The sequence below is a fragment of the Peromyscus leucopus genome, chromosome 13 (assembly GCF_004664715.2).
Source record: "Peromyscus leucopus breed LL Stock chromosome 13, UCI_PerLeu_2.1, whole genome shotgun sequence".
Lineage (NCBI taxonomy): Eukaryota > Metazoa > Chordata > Mammalia > Rodentia > Cricetidae > Peromyscus > Peromyscus leucopus.
Window position 1 is genome coordinate 38327924 of NC_051074.1, and position 13528 is coordinate 38341451.

At 53.5% G+C, this 13528-nt stretch overlaps 1 protein-coding gene across 1 annotated transcript in view; it reads right to left on the minus strand.

Annotated features, from left to right (window-relative positions):
* Positions 1–222: 222 nt before the first annotated feature.
* Pnkd (PNKD metallo-beta-lactamase domain containing) overlaps positions 223–13528 on the minus strand; it is a 77520-nt gene continuing 64214 nt past the window's right edge. The window contains 8 exon segments of the mRNA XM_028893118.2: positions 223–2202; positions 2390–2505; positions 3660–3746; positions 4378–4541; positions 4866–4958; positions 5556–5614; positions 7081–7193; positions 7332–7447. Of these exon segments, the coding sequence (XP_028748951.1) occupies positions 2029–2202; positions 2390–2505; positions 3660–3746; positions 4378–4541; positions 4866–4958; positions 5556–5614; positions 7081–7193; positions 7332–7447 (922 nt within the window). The 3' untranslated portion in view covers positions 223–2028.

Consider the following 13528-nt stretch of genomic DNA (forward strand, 5'->3'; position numbering starts at 1 on the left):
ACCCACGCTGCAGACTCTGAACCAAAACACATGGGCTGTGGAAGGAATGTGTGGAGGGCATTGTTTCTGGGCTGTTTTGGTGCTGCTGGGGATTGAACCCAGGGCCTGGTACATGGATAGGCTGCCCAAAGCTCTTCCCATGTAGTAACCCTCAGTTCTGAGACCTGGAACTTTGAGCTCTCTGCTGCTGTTAGGCATGCATGCAGCGGCACAGATAAGTCGTTGAGTTAAATCATTCATTCAACATTTATTGAGCGCCTACTGTGTGCCAGTGCACCGTGCTAGGCGCAGAATACAGAGATGCATAAGATACAGTCCATGCCCTTAAGGATTCACAGTCTAGAAGGGGAGGCGAACATGTAAACAAGTAAAATACAGTGTGATGAGTGCCACGAGAGAAGCATTTACAAGGTGCAGAGGTAGCCTGGAAGACAGGGGTGAGGGATGCCTTCCTGGGGGAGGGGCCGGTGAGAGGCTCATAGAGGCGGCTGCCAGGCAGAGGAGGCGGGAGGCGGAGGAGGACGGGCGGGAAGGCATTCCAGTTGAAGAAATAGCAGCGTGAGCAGTGAGCGAAGGCACTAAGGCGTGGGACTGCGTGTGTCCTGGGGGCGGGGAAGGCTAACTAGTCTGGTGGTATTGCTAGAGTGGGTTCCGAAGGCTGGGGCTAGAGAGGGCAGCCGAGGCCAGATGAGAAGAGAAACTGAGGGCGGGGGCATCATCGGAGGGCACCGCACAGCCCAAGGGACGGGAGGCTCTGACACGAAGATGTGGCTCCTGGCTTAACCCACGTGTGCCTGCTAGACACCCACGGCGGTCCTCACGGGGGCCCGGGGGACAAGCAGAGCGGGAGGAGGGGTGAGCAGTGGGTAGACCCAGGCCTGGGGTCCCGGAAGCTGCCACTCACTGGAGCTCCTTGCTCCCCAGACCTCAGCTTTCTAGACACTGCCAGCCTGGGGCCCGGGATCCAGTGGGAAATCACGTGGGGACGCAAGTTTTTTTTTTTTTTTGGCAAACTGCAAGGAGCTAGAGGCGTACCAGGACTGATAGATCAGCCTGTAATGACTTCAGGAAGAAAAGAGTTGAGGATAAAGCAAGAGATGCTAAGGAGGTCAGAAAGGCAGACAGGAATTCCTAAGAACAAGGGCCCAAAGGAGAACGCAGCATCTCTCGGGTAAGACCACAGCTCACTCTCCCCTGGGAAGGCAGGCCCTTGTGAGCCGGGGCAGGAGCAGAGGCCAGTGGCAGACCCGGGACAGATGTGCATGGTGGGTGGCTCTGTATTCCAGTGACTTGTGTCTCCTTGGCCTGAGGCAGAAGATTCCTTGGCAATCAGGGACTTTTTGCTCTAGCCTTCAGGGGGTTCACTGAGTCAGGGATGGGCCAGAGCCAGGCTTCCAGCCCTTGGGTGTTCTTAGGAATGGCTCTCTGCCTGGCAATGTCTCAGCAGGGTGGGTAAGGTGGAGCTTAGAGTCTCGGCCACCCAGAGTCTGGCCGCCCCTGGTGGTGACCACTTTCCCAGGCACCACACCTTACATCACTGTTTGCAGGGTGAGCGTCTCCGACAACCCTGGATGGGGAAAGGTGGAGGCCAGCCTAGCCTGGTCAGTGCTCTGCTCTCCTGGGTTCTAGGGCTCCAATGGGGGTGCGGCCTCTGGAAGGGGACGCCAACAGCAGCAGCAGCCTTCATGATCTGGCTATTGGTCCACAGGTGGGGGAGGGAGGCAGACCCTCTGAGGCAGCAAAGTCTAGAGATGTCCCAGGTCGCTACTTTCCTCTTACCCTAAATACCCAGCTGTGTTGTGTGGGGTCTCCAAGCCTTCTTCTGCTGCTTCCTCCTCTGGGTCCCACTGCCTGGGCTCTGCCCTCCCTGAACAGTCTGGAAGATGGTGCCGCCTAGGGCACCAGTGACGGCGGCGGCGGCGGCGGCGGCGGCGGCGGTGATATTAGTGATGGCGAGGATGGCGAGGTGTGGGCGGTGGGTGGCTTCCCCTCTGCGGGGACAGCCTGGACCGGGCTGGGCTGGGGGTATCACTTGCTCTTGTGCATGTCCTTCAGCCGGCGCAGCTCCTCCAGGAGCTGGGCCCGGGAGTAGTTGTCGTCACTGGTGGGGCCCGGCCCCGGCCCCAGAGCTTCCTGTAGTGCCAGGCAATGGGTTCTCAGGAATGGGTTGTAGGCGCGCTCCTCTCCCAGGGTGGATGGGCACTGCAGGGCAAGAGGCACAGGGGTGGGTGGGTGGACTCTGGAAAGGGGACCCAGTACAAGGATGTCTGTCCTAGACCCTACCCTCCGAGGGTAAGAGGTCAGAGCTTAGAAGTGCTTGCCGATAGGCTTTGGCTAGATGAGTGGCCGGGTCCCGCACCCCAATCCCGTCCCACTCCCCAGGCCTCACGGTGCTCTTGCGTTCCATCCTTTGTCTCTGCACCCACTGCATCTTCCTCTCACGGGCCAGATTCTCGGGCTCCACCACGCCTGCAAAGCCCAGGTTCTCTTCTGCGTATTCATGTCCTAGCCATGGCCAGCGGGGCCAGGAGGCAAGGCAAAGAGACACTGGTGGTGAGGTCATAAGTCCTTCCTACTCCACGGCCCAGGCCCACAGCTACCCAGCAGTCAGAGGGGAGGGCAGGGCTCTCGGGAGACCCCAACACCAAAGCTGCTTTTCAACCACGGGCACTGCTGCGGGGTGGGGAGCAGAGGCAGTTTGGGCGGCGGTTCTGGGCTCTGGGAGGCCACAGTTAAGCCTCTTACCTTGCCCGGCATGACTTCACTTTTGACCTGGCACCTCCCAAAGCCACAGTTTTTTAATTTGCCAAGTGGAGAAGAGAATAACATGCCAGGCAAAAATTAAAAGAAAAAGAAAAAAAGTTGGCCGGGCGGTGGTGGCGCATGCCTTTAATCCCAGCACTCGGGAGGCAGAGCCAGGTGGATTCTGTGAGTTCGAGGCAGCCTGGCTACAAGTGAGTTCCAGGAAAGGCACAAAGCTACACAGAGAAACCCTGTCTCAAAAAAAAAAAAAAAAAAAAAAAAAAAAAAAGAAAAAAAAAAAAAAAAAAAAAAGAAAAAGAAAAAAAGTTGGGTGGGTAGGGAGGGAGAGGGGGATTTGGGGAGAGTTGTGTGTGTGTGTGTGTGTGTGTGTGTGTGTGTGTGTGTGTGTGTGAAGCCCACATGTCACTGGTTTTCCCAGTGTATAGAACAGAGCCTGGTAAGTGACAGCTGCATACAGTATCCGTTACACAAGAGAGCATGTGTTCTGTGGATTAAATAAGGTATCTGTGATTTCTTGTATCAAATACAGGCCAGTGGGTACACACGGACCAGATTTACTGTTTTTCTCAGATGAGCAAAGGCTACTTTTCTGTTTGGGCTTTGATCGTAATTATCAGAAACAAGTAGACAGCTTTCCAGGACTCTGAGTCCTCAGGGCTCCCAAGAGGCCAAGGGCTGACCTGGGGAGGGGACAGTGGCATGAAAGGCATGGATATCACAGAGCCGGTATTACACTCCAGGAGGGAGGTCAGTGTCCGCTTCCACCCCCGGAGGACTGGCTGTGTTACCCTCTGGGCCACAAACTGAGCTTGCCAGTCTCCGGGAACCGGAGGGACTGGGAGGGCCCTGTTACCAGGCAAAGCATGGAGCTTAGAGGAGAGGGTGGGGCATCTCACCAGGCCACAGCAGCGTGTCATCCCCCAGGTCTAATACAGTGTCCAGTGAGCTCAGCATGGTCTCTGCCGTGCCTTCAAAGGTCCGTCCTGCATGGGGTCAGTGTACAAGGGTGACACAGTACGGTTATCGGGTACACAGAGGGGGTGGGGCAGGACCCAGATTGGGCAGCTTGGGCCAGCCACAAGTCCTTCAACTGAGCCCTGCCTGGCTATCCCCAGGCATCTCTTTATGGGAGAGCTGGTGTGAGGCTCTAATGGTGGGCAAGGCTGTTGAGTCTTCTGACTGACTTCCTGTGGTCCAGGCCTGGTGGGTACAGACGATCCTCCCACCAAGAGAGCCTTAGACTTGGCTGCCCTCTGGGACTCTGCGGTCTAGGACTTGGGGTCCTCACCCACCTAGAGTGCTGCTACCTTCTCATTTAAGTATCCTCAACTTTCCATGGCTTCTTCTTCCTGGTCACTATCTTGGGAAAACAGGTCTCACCCCCGTGGAAATCAGTACTCTATGGGGTCTTTACTTAAGGGGCCCTCCCCTCAGGTCCATCCCCTGTGAGAATCTTGAGAACATAACCCATCAGGTAACACAAGTGTGGGTGACCGCTAAACAGCCATTGGGATGTTGGAAATCAACATTTCCAAATGTGACGTGGGACGGTGACTGCTCTGGCCTTTGTCTCCCCCCCCCCCCCCCCCCCGCCTCTCTTTTGCAGAAACTCACCACAGCCAGAGAGGAAGAGCAGATCCCCTGAGAAGAGGCAGGAAGGACCCTTGTAGGGCTCCCCATCCAGCAGGTAGACCAGATGGCCTTGAGTGTGGCCAGGGGTGGCCAGGGCCCGGATCTGAAGCCGTCCCACACTCACCACATCTTGATGACACAGGGGGCTGGGGCACAAGACAACAGAGAAGAGGGAATTCAAGCTTGTGCCACGCCAGCCACGGCTACCCCCCAGACTTGAAGTGGCTATGAGGGGGGGGCGGCTTCTACAGCAGGGTGAAGACACAGGTGCCCAGGGTCTCAGGTCACGGCCTTCCCCCTCTGGCCATGGCTGGGTCATCTTGGGGCAAACAGGGCCGGTCTTTTTACATGGGTTCCACTTGGCTGTCTGAGAGCTAGGTAGGGTGTCACCAAAGATCCAGCTGCTGACACCCTGGAAGACTGAAGGCAGGAGGTAGGAGATGCCCACCACGTTTGGGTCAGGGACTTACTGGGTGAGGTAGGGGATGCCATCCTGAGGGCTCCCATACACACGACAGTCCCTGTGCCGCCGGCTGAGGTCGCGGTTCCCTCCACTGTGGTCCCTGCGGGGTGGCAGAGATGAGCACAGGGGACTCCAGAGGACAACTGTACTTGGACTTCCCCCTTCCCTGAAGTACCCCCTGGCTTTTGCTCAGGCCATTTCCTGCTTTAAATCATGCTTTCATGACCAATTCCAACTCACCTTTCTGGACTCTCTCGCTCAGCTCTAGTTATCATCCTCAAATCCCCCAAGTGGATGTGACCACACCCACCTGACGTTCCATCCTCTGCATCCTGTGCCACCTGCCAACTCACTAGACATCATTCTGTGGGCACCCACTACATGCCCATGAATGGAACACAGCAATTCCAGCCCTCCTCTGAGGCTCTACGCTTCTGAGTGCCATGATAAATGACCCAGTCCCTCTCTCTCTACCTCTGGCGGTACCTAAGGGACTTCGTGAGGAGATGGGTCCCGCCCATCCTGATAACCCCCTCTGAGCCCAGGTCCCCTCTGAGCCCAGGTCCCTCTGAGCCCAGGTCTCCTCTGAGCCCAGGTCTCCTCTGAGCCCAGGTCCCCTCTGAGCCCAGGCCTGCCAGCCCAACCTATGAAGGTAAAGCTGCCCACAGCCAATGCCCCGCGACTCCCAGCCCCTTACCAGTGCTTGTGGGTGCAGAGAATGGCAACCAAGTTAACTCTTTCCTTTTCGATGGTAGCCTGAGGGAGAGAAGAGGCACTCAGGGTGGGAGGGGACACAGGGGGAGACACACTGAAAGTCTACTTGGGACTGGAGAGGTGAAGGAAAGGCAGGAGATGGGCTAGGGGGTGAGAGGCTGGCAAAGGGGCCTCGGAAGAGCAGAGGCCCAGCATGGCGTGGGACAGGGAGGAGAGAGAGGGCATCAGGAGTTGACACCGAGACACTCACGTTGAGAAGTAACTCTAGGTCCTGGGTTCTGTTCCAGTACCACAACACACACACACACACACACACACACTCACACTTACACACACTCACACACACACTCACACACTCACACTTACACACACTCACACACACACTCACACACACACACTCACACACTCACACACACACCACTCTCACACACACACTCACACACACTCACACACACTCACACACACTCACACTTACACACACTCACACACACACACACACACTCACACACACACTCACACACACACAGAGGAAAGGAAAGAGGGACGGAAGGAGGCAGAGGGGGGTATGAATATGAATACGAAGGGAAAGACAGAGAGGGCCAGGTCCTGGCAGAGGTCAAAGAAGAGAGTCTGGGGCTAGTGAGAGGCTCAGCGGTCAATTCTGTCACCGAACCTTCAGTGAAGGTGGGAAGATAACCACAGGTGTCCTCTGACCTCCACATGCATGTCATGGCGCACACATCACATACACACACACACACACACCATACACACACACACACACACACCATACACACACACACCATACACACACACACACACACCATACACACACACACACACACCATACACACACACACACACACACACACACACACACATACACACACCATACACACACACACATACACACACACACCATACACACACACACACACACACACACACACACCATACACACACACACACCCCATGCACATATAATTGAAAAAATGTTATACCAGGCCTGGTGGTACACGCCTTTAATCCCAGCACTGGGGAGGAGGAAGGGGCGAATCGCCACCCTGGTCAGCATGTCAAGTTCCAGACCAGCTAAGGCTAACTTAGTGAGACCTTGTCTTGGGGGGGGGGGCAGGGAGGTGAAGAGAAGAAAAGAAAAGAAAAAAAGAAAGAAAAGAAGACAACACCCCCTCCCAAACCCAGACAATAAACAAACAGATGACTGAAAACGGAAAAAGAATACCCACCAGGAGAACACAGAAGGTAAGGGGCAGAGTGGAAACTGCCAGGATTCACAGTCCTCGGCCAGAACACGCACCCTCTGGCTCTGCCTAAGACATTCACTCCTCCCCATGCTCTAGGGGGGGGGGGGGTTCTTGTGTGAGGACGCCCACCCACATGCAGGAGCATATCCCAGAGTCAGGGGAACCAGGGCCAGCCCCTGTCCAGCAAGAGAAGCTGGCAGTCCCCACAGTGACTCCCGGAACCCCTGCTCCCTCTCCCCTCACCTGCACAGCCCTCGGGTCTGAGGGGTCCACAGCCACAGCCAGCCCGGCTTGGGTGTCGATGATGAGGTAGCTGTAGTTGTCGGAGAGCACAGGTATAGGGAGCACCTTCACCCCTGGGAAAGGCAGACAGAGAAGCTGGGGCGGGGTGGGGAGCCCACCGAGGGGGTAAGCAGGAGGAGGAGGAGAAGGGCGGTTGCCAGGGAGGTGGGTGTGGGGAGCAGGGTGGGGCGCTGGCCAGGGGCGGAGCTTACCATTGAAGAGGCGGGGCTGAGTTTTGGAATGGCCTTTGGGGTAGCGATTCCGAGCCCTCCGAAGCTGCTGTCGGTAGAAGAGGTACCCAAGCCAGGTCCGGGTGTACAGGCTGTACCTGCAGGGCAGATGTGGTAGGGTCAGATTAATCCTCTTCCACGGCTGGATGCCCCACATCTCCGGCATCCCACTCCCTCAGCTCCCGAGTCCAGCACTTTGCCGACACCATTTTGTTTGTTTGTTTTCTTCCTTTTTAGTCTCATGTAACCCAGTCGAGGCTCAAACTCATTATGTAGTCAAGGAGGACCGTGTATGCTGATCCTCCTGGCTCTGCCTCTACCTCTCAAGTGCTGGGATTATAGGTGTGGCTCACCACACCTGGTTCCTATGATGCTGGGGATGGAACTCGTGGCTTCATGCTCAGGAAGCAAACCAACTGGGCTACGTCCCCGACCCTGGAAATTTCCATTTTTAACCGCTTCAGCTGCTGCTGCTGCTGGTGGTGGTCCAGAGACCAACTCTGAGAGCCACTGGGGTAGAGGATGCAATAGACTGAGGCCCAGGGCAGCAGACAGCAGGGTTTGCTCAAGGAAGTAGAGTTCTATGGCGTCTTAGCTGATAGAGGAGCAAGCAGGGGTGAGGCTGGAAGGGCTTGACCATCCATCCTTTTCCCACTACCATCCTAGCTATAGACAGCTCAGGGAACTGGACCAGGATGCCAGAGTTCTCCAAACAAAACAGAGACCTGTGAGGCCATCTAGGGCCCAGTTCAGAAGGGCCCCTTGGGCTCAAGGCTCTGATGTCACACTACTTTGAATTTTTAATGATTTGAAAATATATATATATATTTTAGTTTTATGAGACAGGTCTTGTCATATAATAAACATATCCTGAAGGTGGATCTCTGTCCCAAATTAAAAACAAAAAAAGACAAATAAATAAATAGTAAAGGGCTGGAGATGTAATTTAGTGGCAGAGTACTTACCTAGCACGTACAAGTATTGTGTTCTATTCTCAGTACCCCAAATAAACAAGACCAGTATTGCACAATATAAAAATGAATGGAAAATTCTTGCTCATTATTTAAAATTTCCTTTTCTTTCTTTCTCTTTTCATTGATTGATTGATTGATTGAGCCAGGGCCTAACTATGCAGCCTGAACTGAACTCCATCTGTAGACCATCACCACGTCTTGAGCTAACCGGCAGTGGTCCTCCCACATCTGCTCCCCAAGTGCTGGGATCATAGTCATGGCGTCACCACGTTGGCTTTATTTAGAATGACATTAAATAGAAAATTGAAAACACTGCAAGTCAAAACAGTGATGGAAGAATGGAAACACTTCATATTCTCTCTCTCTCTCTCTCTCTCTCTCTCTCTCTCTCTCTCCCACCCACTCCCCAGAATCATCTGGCTATATAGCTCAAGGTGGCCTCAAACTTAAGATCCTCTTGCCTTTCTTTAGTGCTGGGATTATGAGTACACAGTCAAGTCAGGCTTATTACTTTTGTACCATGAATAAGAAATTTTCCCTTTTGTTTGAACAAGGGGCTTTGTTTTAACTAATTAATTATCTATTTATTTAGGTACTATTGTTTGTTTGAGACAGATTCTTGTGTAGCCCAGGCTATCCTGAAACTTGCTATGTTGCCAGTAATGACCCTGAACTCATGACCCCCTCCCCCCTCCCCCGCCTTTATCATCTCCCAAGGGCTAGGGTCACAGGTCTGTACCACCCCACCTTGCACCTGGAGTTTGCCTGACACTGGGAAGTACAAATTATGCATCTAGCCCTTCAGGATGGGAAGGAGCTGGCTTGGGCCCTTGCTGTGCAGAAAACTGGCTGGGGCAGGCACAAGGTGAGGGAGCAGCCAATGCATGGAGTGTCTATCAAGCCAGTCAGAATAGAGACGGCATCCTAAGCTTGACCAGTTGAGACGGCATGGAGGGCTGACCCTCAATCTGGAGGTGTGTTTGAAGAAGGACAGACTCTCTAGCCCCTTAGAGAAATACTCGCTGCTTTATCTGCAAACAGTTTGCACAAACCAAGTAGGTCCTGGACGGTGTGGTGGTAAAGGGTCAGCTGCAGCCGAGCCAGGACTTCCGCTCTACACCTCTCACCTGCCCTGGCCATTCTGGCATGCCAAGGGAGGTCCTGCAGTCTGTGGTGTGCGCCCATTTTGATAGCCTCTATTTTTGGTTTCATTTGCAACTCGGTTTTAGTCCTCTAGACTTTCACGTTTCTGACCACGTTTACCCATCCCCGGCTCCCGGCCAAGGGCTGTGTACACTGCACAAGCTAGTCGTCACTCCCTGAAGCGGGCCTTCCAGTCGGAGGGAAACAGTAGGGAATGAAGCAGGGAAGGTGACCAGCTGAAAGCAGAGGAAGGATAAACGGCAGACAGAGCAGACCTGGCCGACAAGATGCCTTAGCCAGGAAGGGGGCTTGGGGTCAAGCCCGGTTACTGAGCTTGATTCTCAGGACCCCGATGGTGGAAGGAAGGAAGTAACTTCTGTTAAGTTGTCCTCTGATCTCTACCCCAGGACTCTAGCACAAGTGCACACATGGAGAATAATCAAAAATGTCACAGCTATAGGAGACCAGGAAAACAGGCCTCCCGGGGGACATGTTCATAAGGGATAGGCCAAGGAGGGGGGGGGGGTGAGCAGCCTCGACGCCGAGCTCCCATCAACCCATTGCTAATCCTCTGTGTACTCTTCTGTAATAGCAGAGCTGGTGCAAGAGGGACACCCAGTAGGGGGTGTGAGGAGAGCACTGAGCACAACCTAGATGTCCGTGAATAGATTGCAGGAATAAGGATTATAGATTTCTAAACAGCTGGATGACACACAGACCTTTTCTTGTTGAGGATGATGATTACATATTTAGATACTTCTACTGAGGAATGACCCAGGGTCACTGAAAGTGGGTCTTGGTGGTGAAAATACAGGTGTATCTTTATTCATATGCTGGGGATGGACTGTCCCCCGTCCCCCGTCCCCCGTTCCTCCTCAGTGACTCCTTTGCTTGTGTACATTTTATTATTTGGTGGTAAATATGCTATGAATTTGGAGAAGCAAGGAGAGAAACTTAGATTCAGAGATTCTAAAAGAATCCTGTGGTTCAGAAATAACACCCCCCGCCCCAAACTCATATAGCTGGACACATACATTTATTTTACTTTCCTTTAAAAAAAAATTAGGGCTGGAGAGATGTCTCAGAGGTTAAGAGCACAGGCTGCTCTTCCAGAGGTCCCGAGTTCAATTCCCAGCAACCACATGGTGGCTCACAGCCATCTGTAATGAGATCTGGTGCCCTCTTCTGGCCTGCAGGCATACATGCTGTATACATAATAAATAATTTTTAAAAATTGACAAGCATAGCTGGGGGGTGGTGGTGCATCCTTTTAATCCCAGCGTTCAGGAGGGCAGGCAGAGGCAGACAGACCTCTGTGAGTTCGAGGCTAGCCTAGTCTACAGAGTGAGTTCCAGGACAGGCTCCAAAGCTACAAAGAGTAAACCCTGTCTCGAAAAAAAAAATCACCAAGCATAAAAATTACTACCTGAAAATGCAAATTCGAAAGGGGGAAGAAGAAACTAATTTGAAACATAAAAAGAAGAACACACACACACACATAAGCTTCAAGACATTTTAAGACTGCAGATCTAGTGCAGGAAGTCCCTTCCCCAAGTGTCCCTCTGACCATCTGCAGTCCTCCTGGAGAGGGCGCACTACAGCGGATTGAGGCACGTGGGAGAGGTTGGTGCCAGATGGGCAACATCTGGACCATGCAGAGAGCAAGGTTAGTTTCTTGCACTCCTTGCCTCCTCTGGTAGCATGTGGCAAGAGGTGAAATAGCCCGCCCTCCAGGCCTCTTCTGTCCCGTAGGGGTGACTGCAGAGGGTGTGTTATCTTGAAGGTCACTCAGCAAACACTCTTCCTTTCTTAGACTCCATAAGGGGCTGAACTCAGGTGGACCTGTGCCAGCTGCCTACTGTCATGTTCTGAGTTCAAGGTGGCACACAGCAAGGAGGGCAGTCGGGGTGCGGGGATGCCTGAGCAATAGTGAGGAGGCACTGGGTGTGGGGAGGCACTGGGTGTGGGGAGGCACTGGGTGTGGGGAGGCGCTGGGTGTGGGGAGGCACTGGGTGTGGGGAGGCGCTGGGTGTGGGAAGGCACTGGGTCCGGGCAATCCTAGCTCCACACCTTCTCTTGGGCAGGTCTCTCACCTGGGACCTTCTCCCCTCCGCTGGACCTTCTCCAAGAAGCGTCCCCTGACTTCTCTCCCTCTCTCTCACCGTGGCTTCGTTCACCACGCAAACACTTGCAGCTTCTAACTTGCAGCCTAACCCCTGGACACCGGGCAAGTCACCAAGCACGGTCGGAGAGAGATCTGCATAGTCTCAAACTATCTGCCTTACAAGATCCTAATGAGTCACTGGAGAAACCTGGCTGACTCCACTTGAAACTGATGACGGAAGATAATGTCAGGCCCGAGGGCTCCATCAGCAGCCGGGCACTTGCCTAGCACCCATATGCACTTGGGATCCAGCCCCAGCACCCACAGAAAAGAAAACAGATGCCTATCTCAGCAGTAACAATATATTTTTGACCATGGACGAAGGCACGACTTCCCTTTCTGTGGCTGTCACATGCCCAAAATGTACAACCATAATTTATTCATGAGAGAAACCTCAGACCAACCCAGATTGAGGGACCCGCTGTAAAACACCTGGCCAGTGCTCCGCATCAGAGAGGTCTGGGGGAGTCTGGACAGTGTGGGACCCTTGCTCAGAGTCAGGACGGGAAACGGAGCCGTCGGGAGACAGCTGGCGACATTTAAATAAGGTCTGATAGTGTTGACAGTCTCTCGTGGATCTCAACTCATTGCTTCTGAGAGCGTTACTGTGATCACGAAACAGTAACATCCAGGGGGGCTGGGCTAGGTGGACAGGACTTTTTGTGTGGGTTGTTGTGACACATCTAAAATGATTTCAGACTGAAAAGTTAAACGACATAAAGAAATACAGCACCCTCTCCTCTATGGAGTATTAGTCCTGCCCAAGCCCTGTTCTGACGCTGCTTCGGCAGCTCCGACTCCTGCTGTCGAGTGGCCCGACAGATAAGGCTCTTCGTCCTTAGGACGGTGGTGCCCTGGCAGGAACCATGTAAAGGTTGAGTGGCACTGAGAGAACACGTGGAAACCACCGGTCAGAGCCGGATGGTGGAAGGGGTTCCAAAACTGCCACTTCCTTTCCAGATGCTGCCAGATGCCGACCCAGCAGCTAGCCGCTAGGACAGGGCGGCCTGCATCTGGGAGCGGCTGAGAGATGTCCTTGTCTTCCCTGTCCAATGCTAACGTGTGTGCTGTGATTCCGTGACACAGACCAAAGGCAGAACCTGGCTGGGCAGAACCTGGCTGGGCACACGCCTTTGATCCCGACAGAGGGGATGGGATTGAGACGCAGAGGCAGCAGGATCTCTGTGAGTTCAAGGCCAGCCTGGTCTATGGAGCAAGATCCAGGTCAGCTAGGGCTACAAAGAGAAACCTTGTCTTGAAAAAGCAAAAAGAGGAGGGGGGAGGGGAAGTGAGAGGGGAGGAGGAAGAGGAGGAGGAGGAGGAGAAGAAGGAGAAGGAGAAGGAGAAGGAGAAGGAGAAGGAGAAGGAGAAGGAGAAGAAGAAGAAGAAGAAGAAGAAGAAGAAGAAGAAGAAGAAGAAGAAGAAGAAGAAGAAGAAGAAGAAGAAGAAGAAGAAGAAGAAGAAAATTTTATGAGTGCAGAGGCCAATCTCTTGGGCTTATTTTATTTGGAACATATCACTGTGCTTGCTGGACACAGTGGGAATAGCACAGAACAAAGCCAAAGGCTCCTTGCCTTGGTGATAATTATGTTGTACCAAAAAATATCGGAACTCACGCACATTAACCGGGGAAAACAGATGAATCATTAACTACCAGCTAACTGGAGCCAACCGGAGCCGGCTCAGAGCCACTACAAGGAAATGGGCCCGAGCCTACACAGAAGAACCAAAGCCTCCTCTCTTAGCCTGCAGTAGGACACTGAGAGACGGAGCCTGTAGTGAACTGTTTGGGGTGGTACAGAACCAAGGGCTGGGCGGGCGGGACCGCGGCATGTTCTAGGAGTTTTGTCAGGAGGTCTCAAGGTCTTGGCAGAGGCAAAGCGCTAGAGCCGGAGCCG